The sequence below is a fragment of the Felis catus genome, chromosome D3 (assembly GCF_018350175.1).
Source record: "Felis catus isolate Fca126 chromosome D3, F.catus_Fca126_mat1.0, whole genome shotgun sequence".
Classification (NCBI taxonomy): domain Eukaryota; kingdom Metazoa; phylum Chordata; class Mammalia; order Carnivora; family Felidae; genus Felis; species Felis catus.
The window spans coordinates 7,328,340-7,337,702 of record NC_058379.1 but is presented as its reverse complement, the minus strand read 5'-3'; the positions used below and the strand labels follow the sequence as shown (position 1 = coordinate 7,337,702).

General features: G+C 41.8%; 1 protein-coding gene across 19 annotated transcripts in view; it reads right to left on the bottom strand.

The window, feature by feature from the left end:
• Positions 1 to 973: 973 nt before the first annotated feature.
• CLIP1 (CAP-Gly domain containing linker protein 1) overlaps positions 974 to 9,363 on the bottom strand; it is a 125,531-nt gene continuing 117,141 nt past the window's right edge. For 13 of the 19 annotated variants that reach the window (XM_023241361.2, XM_023241360.2, XM_023241369.2 and 10 more), the window contains 6 exons: positions 7,109 to 7,226; positions 6,874 to 7,024; positions 6,252 to 6,301; positions 4,335 to 4,340; positions 3,017 to 3,141; positions 974 to 2,700 (listed from right to left, as the gene is read on the bottom strand). In XM_023241361.2, the coding sequence (XP_023097129.2) occupies positions 2,475 to 2,700; positions 3,017 to 3,141; positions 4,335 to 4,340; positions 6,252 to 6,301; positions 6,874 to 7,024; positions 7,109 to 7,226 (676 nt within the window). In that variant the 3' untranslated portion in view covers positions 974 to 2,474. Of the gene's footprint in view, positions 2,701 to 3,016; positions 3,142 to 4,334; positions 4,341 to 6,251; positions 6,302 to 6,873; positions 7,025 to 7,108; positions 7,227 to 9,363 lie in introns of those variants that run through there. The other 6 variants (XM_023241364.2, XM_045042011.1, XM_023241374.2 and 3 more) reach the window with 2 other exon arrangements.

Here is a 9,363-nt window from a genome sequence, read left to right as displayed (position 1 = left end):
CTACTCAATGCTGTTTCATGCCCTAATTCTCAACCCGGTTTTCACAGTGATTCTCAATCTATATCACAAATTCTTACCACAGGTACAGATTTTTTTGCCCAACTGAAAAGGTGTATTATTTTAGCACCGTGAAAATAAATGTTCTCAGCAGGCCTTGTCACAAACTCTTATATTAGGGCAAAACGTACGGTGAAGAGGTGAGATGCCCAAGGCTAGTGAAATCCCAAGCATGCATGCATGTAAATGAGCAAGAGCAGGATGATAAACTATCCTTCTCCCAAAGGATCACAATGCTAGGTAATGGTCAACATGGGTGTTTAACTTGTATAGGGATCTGATGTCTGGAAACGTTGCTATACTGCGGTAGTTGCCCTATAAATATTGCAGACCTTAGTGTTTTCTTCTGTAGTTTTTATTGATATCATTGACATATAACATCGTATTAGTTTCAGGTGTATACAACAGGATTTGACTGTAAGTATATACTGCGAAACGATTACCACAATAAGTTAAAACAGTTTGAGTCTTTTAATTCCCTATGGTTAGTAGTGAAGTCAAGGACTAGTGTCAAGGTATCATTTAAGGAGGTAAAAGTATTGTTCTTGTTCAACTAATAACTCTGCTTTGGAAATATCGACCTGTTGGGGAGTCTGTGCTCATAAAACAAATGTTTGGTTCAGTAATCATTTTGCTAAATATCACAGCAATTTTCAGGGTTTCTTTCCAAAACATCACGGATTATTAGGTAGTTGGTGCTACGTGGTGCCGTTTATGTTTTTGTCAGGTAATACAGTGTGATATAGCAATGGATAACAACCTTAGGTATTTATTTTAAGTGGGTCATAAGATGCTTTGAGATGAGGATATATCAATTTCTTAAAAGCTGTTTATCAACAAGACTGCAGTAGAAATTACTATTTGGATCTATAGTGCTCACTCATTTAAAGAAAAAGAAAACACTATGACAAATAAACCTGGGAAGAATATGTTTACTACCACTGGCAAAAAAGAATAACCATTTATTAAAGTAGATACAGAACACTCGTTTGCTCAAATTTTAATACTGCTTTACATTTTGTTTGTGAAACACTTCCTATTATGTTTATAACCAAAAATTTTAACTAATTACAGATTTTTCACTTGTCAGACACACATTTGATAATCTTGAGGGAAAAAATACATCAAAGGCATATATACAATCATAGAAGTTCTTATTATACATGTAGCACGGAAGATACATTACTTTTTACATATTGTAGAAGACATTCAAGTGAGATAAATAGATTCAAACTGGTTGATAAACTTCTGATGGTTGAGGTCCTTCATTTTATTTTTTTGTGATAAGAAAATCCAAAATTATCAATGTTGAATTTCTCATCGTACATTCATCTAAAAACAGTTTTTAAAAAAACTTGTAAAGGTTGTAGATTGGTTAATTTAGGTGTTTTAATAGTGGCTTATTATCTAATTAACTGACTGCTGGGGATATCTGCTGAAGAAAGAAAAAGATTTAGAGAAAATTCTCCCAGGTATTTATATCTGATAAAGAAACAAAATGAAAACGGAAAAAAAAAACTAGTTGCAAAGCCACGTGATATCACTTCGGGCCTAGTCCATTATGTCCTGATGTGTTTTCTTTTTCATAAAGGTAAAAATCTGAAAAGAAAGACATTGTATTTTGTCCCAAAATATAGATTTTTAAAAAATATATACATATAATATATAGAAGCTGAAATTATGCAAAAACCAATAAACAAAACACCACAGTAGAGTAAGTAGGTGCAGCATATAGATTATAAAATGTCCCCACAGCAGTTTGGGGGCTTCCCCCTCCTGTTACCTGTTTCATGATTTTATAATCACACCTAAGTATTATCAAGCCTGAAATAAAGGCACTACTGACATCAGGTAGTGCAAAGAGCTCAGATACTTCTTTAAGAATAAAATACTTTAAATGAGTAGATGAAAATGCAAAATGGCACATTTTTCCAACTCATTCCAGTGTCAAAGCTTAACCAAAACATCTAAATATACAAATGCAGCCTGGAAAAATTTTAGTGCAAATATGAAAAGTAACAGCATAATTTAAAGTTACTTAAATAAGGTATTGTAAGGGTAGGAATTGTTCTATGAGGCTTCCCTAGGGACAGCGAATGTAATGGCATCTGGTGCAACGTCTTGTTAGAATTTTAAAAATCAAGAAGACAAAATTAGAGGTGAAATCTCACCTACTAAGTATTTATTAACTTCGGGGGGGAGGGGGGACTAAAAGGGTGACGTACTGAAGATCAAAATATTCTCTTCGATTTGTTGACGGGGGTCAAAAATAACGTGAGTTCCGCTGAAGGCCGCCGCACAATGCTGGTGTCCAGCTGCCTCCGCGCCGGTGCGGGAGGAGCCGGTGCGGGAGGAGCCGGTGCGGGAGGAGCCGGTGCGGGGGAGGCGCCGGGCGCGGGGGAGGGGCCGGGGCTTCATCAGAAAGTCTCGTCGTCGTTGCAGTTGGTGGCCCAGTGCCCAAACACCTCGCAGATTTCACAGTACGGGCGTTCCTCGCTCCGACTGCCGTGGTGTGTGGAATGGGGGGGGTCCTCTGACACCTGCGCCTGCGTGGGACAATCCTCTGTGTCGTGGAGGTCAAAGCAGTCACATATGTCACAGAAGAGGCGAGGTTTCTTTTTGGACTGCTTCTCCTGGTCACCGCTACAAATGTTAACGTGCATAATCAGAAACTCCTCTCTGTAAGAACAAACTCAGGAGACAGTATCACTCACAACAAAAAATAAGAACGAATTATGGCCACGTCCGGGAGCCTTGAGTGTTAAGTTCTACAGTCCACATTTAGAATTTTCACATCGAACCATTCGCAGTGTATCATTCTCTTGCCAGATTTGTGGAACTCCATTTGTGGACAAGTAACCACAAGGCAATGATTTCTCCAATCCCCTGGAACCTACTTTTAAAAACCTTTATTTAGATGGAGCTAAGGTTCTGGTTAGTATTGCTTAATATAAAATACCTGTCGTAATTGTTTAGGTCATCGCCGTTCCCATTCAGGGCTGCCTCTGACATCATCTCCACCTTCATCTTGAGGTCTTGATTCTTCCTCTGAAGGTCCACTATTACTGAATTTAGGAAATCAATCTGATTTGTCCCGGGGGGGGGGGGGGGGAGAGAAACAGATGTGTAAAATGTCTAAAGTGTGTATGCTGGAGGATGGATGTGGTATGAAAGTCTACTCTCACGCTATGGCTACAGAGTGTGCTGGACTCACAGGAGGGGGAGATAGTGGCCATTCCTGAGCCCACGTTTAAACGCTTTATACATACACATGGACATCAGCAAGACCCTACAAAAAGCGGAACCAATTAGCTGTCCCATTGAACTGTAGAACAGATGCAGAACTTTGATGTTCTGCAGATTGGAAAAAGTTCACGGAAATTCTCCTCAGACCACCGTTTAACATTTACTCATTGGTCATGGTGGCACAGTAAACAAACGCCATCTTCAGAGCAAAACGAAGGTGTTTTCAAGAGAGGGCTCCGGCTCCCTTCAGCTGAGGAGACACTCTGGCACACAGTGACAGGGCAGAGCCCAGGTAGCACACGTGTGGCCAGCACCTGTACCAAGATTCACTGAGCAGTGGGGTAACAAGGTGACCATCAGGAGGAGACACTCTTGTCCTAACATCTCCTTTCAAATCAAGGGCGCTCTAAAAACAAAATGTTTTTTCCCCTCTTCTACTTATAATAAAAAGGTCCAATCACTCTAAATACCTAAGTCCTACTTTACAATATTAAAAATTATGTATTTCATGTTTTAAAGACATATTTGGCCTTGGGGCGCCTGGGTGGCTCAGTCGGTTAAGCGTCTGACTTCAGCTCAGGTCATGATCTCACTCACGGTTTGTGAGTTCAAGCCCCGCGTCGGGCTCTGTGCTGACAGCTTGGAGCCTGGAGCCTGTTCCGGATTCTTTCTCCCTTTCTCTCTGCCCCGCCCCTGCTCACACTCTGTCTTTGTCTCTCTCAAAAATAAAAAAACATTAAAAAAACATTAAAAAAAAAAAAAAAAGAAATATTTGGCCTTATTCCCCTGCCGGGGCAAGTTACGAAACAAAGCTAGCAATCACTGGCTTTGTGATTCTCTGCAGAATACCCCTTCCAATACTGACGACAGGCTTACATTTTCTAAGACTTTATCCTGTTAGGAGCTACAATTCAGGAAGAAGAAAAAGCCACAAAATGGATGTAGGTATAGTGGGGAACCACACACACACACACACACACACACACACACACACACACACACGCTCACAAATTAGGAAACATAAAACAAACCATTTGCTGATTGGAAGAAAAGTGTTGGCAGCGGCAGATGAAACAAATGGAAGCAGAAAGGAGAGGGGAAAAGAAAACACTGTTAATGGAGTCTATGCTTCTTGGACACACAGACTAAGCAGACAACACTATCCAGGGGGAGTCAGTGCATCTGTTGAATCCTTTCATATCTTTCAAAGGAGATAGATAGCAGATGACTAAAACAAATCACAAACTCACTGAACTTTGCTTTTATTTAAAGATGATGGGGGCACCTGGGTGGTTCGGTCGGTTAAGTGTCCGACTTCGGCTCAGGTCATAACCTCATGGTTCTTGAGTTCGAGCCCCGTGTCGGGCTCTTTACTAACAGCTCAGAGCCTGGAGCTTGCTTCAGATTCTGTGTGTGTGTGTGTCTCTCTCTCTCTGCCCCTCCCCTACTCACGCTCTCTCTCAAAAAAAAGAATGGTAAAATAAACATGAACATGCTGGCTTTTGTACTTTTGAATTTTGAACAGGATAAATATATCCAACATATAGTGCTAAAATTGAAGGTGGAAGTTAGTTGCTATGTGCAATTATATTTCCAAATACAAAACAGTTTGCCTCCTTATAATCCCATTTTTAAGGCTAAGTCTGTTTTGATAATTTTGGCTTTAGGGAAACAGCTTTCAAGATCTCTGTCTTTTTGGGGCACCTGGGTGGCTCAGTTGGTTAGGCACCTGACTTTGGCTCAGGTCACGATCTTGCGATTCTTGAGTTTGAGCCCCACATCGGGCTCTGTGCTGATAGCTCAGAGCCGGAAGCTTGCTTCTGATTCTGTCTCCCTCTCTCTGCCCCCTGCTCACGCTCTGTGTTCCTCTCTCTCAAAAATTAACAAACATTAAAAAAATTAACAAAAAAGAACTGTCTTTTTAAGGTCAAGAGGAGCAAGGAATCTTTTGACCGAGTAATTCTACTTTTACGAATCTATCCTAGAAAAATACTAGTATATCTGCAAAATGACAGATATTCAAGATAATTCATTATAGCATTGTTCATAATACACCTAAAAAGATTTTAAAAAATCCCAAATGTCCTGTCAGCTGACAAGGAACTGATTATAGTACATCCACATAATGCATACTATACAGCAATAAAAAAAGACCAGATTATGTAATATGCCACCATTTGTGTTAAAAAAAAAAAAAAAAAAAAAAAAAGGATAGGACATGTTCTTAAATCTCTGAAAAGATTTGTTGAAGATACTAATAAGAGTGATTCCCTGTTTGGAGGTCTGGGAACTGAGAAGAGAGATGGTGTTTGGAGTGAGACTTTCTACCATATACACTTTTACTATTATTTATTGTTTACACCATATGAATGTATTATGTATGCAAAAGGCTAAGTGGTTTTTAACAACAGTGCGTAGGGACCCCTGGGTGGCTCAGTCAGTTAAGTATCTGACTTTGGCTCAGGTCATGACCTCATGGTTTCATGAGTTCAAGCCCCGCGTCAGAATCCATGCTGACAGTGTGGAGCCTGCTTTGGCTCCTCTGTCTTCCTCTCTCTCCTGTCCCTCCACCACTCGTGCTGTCTCTCTCTCAAAAATAAACAAACTTAAAAAAAATTAAAAAACAAAACCAAACAAAACAGTGAGTAAGGGGCACCTGGATGGCTCAGTCGGTTGAGTGATTTCGGCTCGGGTCATGGTCTCATAGTTCGTGAGTTTGAGCTGAGCCCCCCCCCTCCCCCCCGTGTTGGGCTCTGGACGGACAGTGCGAAGCCTGCTTGGGATATTCTCATTCTCTCTCTCTCTCTCTCTCTCTCTCTCTCTCTCTCTCTCTCCCCCCCCCTCTGCTCCTCCCCAACTTGTGCTTTCTCTCTCAAAATGAACTTTAAAAAAAAATAAAAACTAAAAAAAATGTCAAGCAAGCCACGCGCAAAGGAAAGGAATATTACCTGACTCTCCTGGGCTCTTTCATCCTCTTCTGCCTGAGTATCAGTATTACCTTGTATCAAAGAAAGGGGGGAGGGGGGGATTTTACAAAAATTGCAATCTTGTTTTCCTGAGTTACTATAACAAACGGGCCAGTGATAGACACGTATTTTCAAGTGAAATTCCCAAATGAGCCTCTCTGAGAACAGTTCATGGGTTCCTGTCCCATATCTGGAGCCCTAAGGGATCTGGCCAGATGCTGGCCCTACCCCCTCGTGTTCTCCGCCCGGCTGGCCCACGGCTGGTGAGGGTGCCCATCACACCCACCCGGAAGTTAAAGTAGCAAGCAAGTAGCACGTGCTCACGAAGGGGCCACCTCTGTTCCCCTTTACCGCAGCGCATTTCAGAGCCCACGGCTGCGACCGCGAGGGCAGCCGTCACTCACGTCCTCTATTGCTGCCAACATTTCAGAGGTGGGGATGGCGGGCACGTCCCTGGGCGGAGGACCTGTGTCATGACCCTTATCTGCGTCAATGGGAGGAGAGCCAAAGGCAGCAGGGCCGAGGCAGGGGGCGGCGCAACAGCTGCCATCCCAGGGCCCCTCACTAGGAACGGCTCAGCTGCAGGAGGCGGCCGGCACTTTACCTGAGGAGCTGCCGAGCTGCCTCCTGTTTTCTTTGAGTTGAAGCTCCAGGTTCTTTACCTGGAGTTCAAGCTTCGCCTTGTCGGACTCCAGAGACTGGACGACTGAGTGCAAGGACTTGGCGGAGGCGCTCTCTCCCCTGAGCACCGTGACCTGAAACACAGCAGGTGAGCTGAGGCTCGCACGGGAACAGAAAGAGGCGGTGGGAACAGAAAGAGGCCGCAGGCGGTACTCTACCTCATTTCTCAGTTTTTCCAGCTCTGCATCCTTTTCGGTGAGTAAGGCACTAGTAATGCTGATGGATTTCTGCAAGGAAGCTTTTTCTTCATCGGTTTCTTTTATTAACTTGGATTCTCTAAAAGACCAAAGAGTTAAAAATTCCACAAATCAACCGAGAGAGTGGTCAGCGTCCAACCGCCCTATGACAAACACGCAATTAACTTGAGTTAACGTAAAGAAAAAAGTATCGTGGGGAAGTTTAAAAGGGGGTTAAGGCTATTATGCTTGCAAAATTTTACTTGAAATTTTACTCACTGTGAGGGAGAACAAGTTTACCTATGCATAGACATGCCAGAATCTGCATATCATTGTATCCATTTGAATTTAAAGAAACATGTTAATAACTTTGGAAGAGGTAGAATTTAAAAAAACAAAAAACAAAAAACAAAAAACAGAACAAGACTGTTGTACCCCCAAAGAATTCTTTTAAAAATCTAACCCCCACCCCAGCTGAATTCTGTTACTTTTTGAATAAATTATTACCAAGCAATAACAACAATTAAAATACACACATGCAAAGCGATTATACACGGATGTCATGCAGAGCAGTTTTATGCTGGAGGTATCAATTGGTTCTCACTAATTTGTTACTTTTAGCAACTTCCAAGAATGTATTTTTGAGATCTCATGGGCCAAAACAGTAGCAAAGATTATTACTGCTATTCATACTGAAGGATTATTACTTTTCATCCACAGAATCTGAAAAGGACATTAAGTTGCTCATAGAAATGACAGGTAATTACATAAAGGCTGGAACAGAAATGTTAAAATGGATTTCCGGGTGTAGAATGAAAGCACAGGGGGAGGCTGGAGGGAGACGGGCAGAGCACTTGGTTCAAGTTCTCAGCCTGACTCCGAATCTGTCTGTCAGCAGAGGGAGGGGGACCAGGTCTTCAGGAGAGAGAAACGTATATCCTGGAGTCAAGGGGTGGGAAAAAGAAGGGGAAGATGAAGGAAAGACAGGGAAGGAGGGCAAGACACAATAGATATAACCCAGAAGGGCAGGCTACTCTGTGTTTACGTGTGTGTATCTAAATTTTTGTTGCAAAAATTATATGCATTCAAAAAGTGCCACGGAAGACCAGCAAAGACTGAGGAACTGTCACAGACTGCAGGAAGCTGAGGAGGCATGACCACTGAATGCAGTGTGGTTTCCTAGACTGAATCCCAGAAGAGGAACAAGACATTCGTGGAAAAACTGGGGAAATCTGAACAGAGTCTGGAGTCTAGCTAAGCATACTGAACTAACATTACTTTCTCAGTCTGGACCAATGTCCAGGGAGTGTGCAATGTGTGTGTGTCAGGGGATGTGGGGTGATGGGTATGTGGGAACTCTCTGTACTGCCTCTGCGACTCTTCTGTAAATCTAAAATTTTTAAATAAAAAAAGTTTTAAAAAATTACATGCAGTGTGAAACAAGAGGGGAAAAAAAAGTCCTTGTTTCACAAAAATTTTTAGAAAAAACATGACTGGAAGAAATTCCCAGCTAGTCCTCAGACCCTCCAACCTACAACACTGCATTAATGTAGATGATCACCTGTGAGTCCAAAACTTCAAGAACAAGAAGTCAAATCCCTCCCGGTTCTAGAAGGAGGGACGGGGTAAACACGAGCACGTCACATGGTTCAGTCTGTTTGAGAACTGACTGGAAAAGTCGGAAACTGAGGCCCAGGTTAGAAATGGCAGAATGTATGTCTGGTTAGTGAGACCCAAGATATCCGGCACACGAATTACAGAATTCTCATGATTTATGGTAAATTGAAATTCTACACAAAGATGAAAATATAAGTGTTGCATTTATCTCATTGTGTGGCTTACACTTATAGTCCAGAATAAGTAGTAAGAAAAGAATCTGAGACTTACAGAAATTTCTTGAATTCAACACCCAAGCATGATATGAACACTGGAGAGGGGGTGGGTATTGGTGCTGTTAAATTACTAAGTGAGGAATACCTCGCTAGGAAATAGGGTCTTGCTTAGGTTAAAACAAAGCAAAGATTTCAATGGGAGGAATATATAGGTATTCTTCCACCTGGAAAGTAAATATCTGATGTTATCCACAGTTATCCACAAAATCCTGGGCTCCTTAAGTTTTAATTAAACTTATTTGGTAGTTTCTTCCATTGTAGAAACTATTTCAAGAGCTTCACTTGGTGAGAAATCCAACTCCAATTTGAAAAATGTAGTTTTACTGTTTTTACTGAAAAACACCA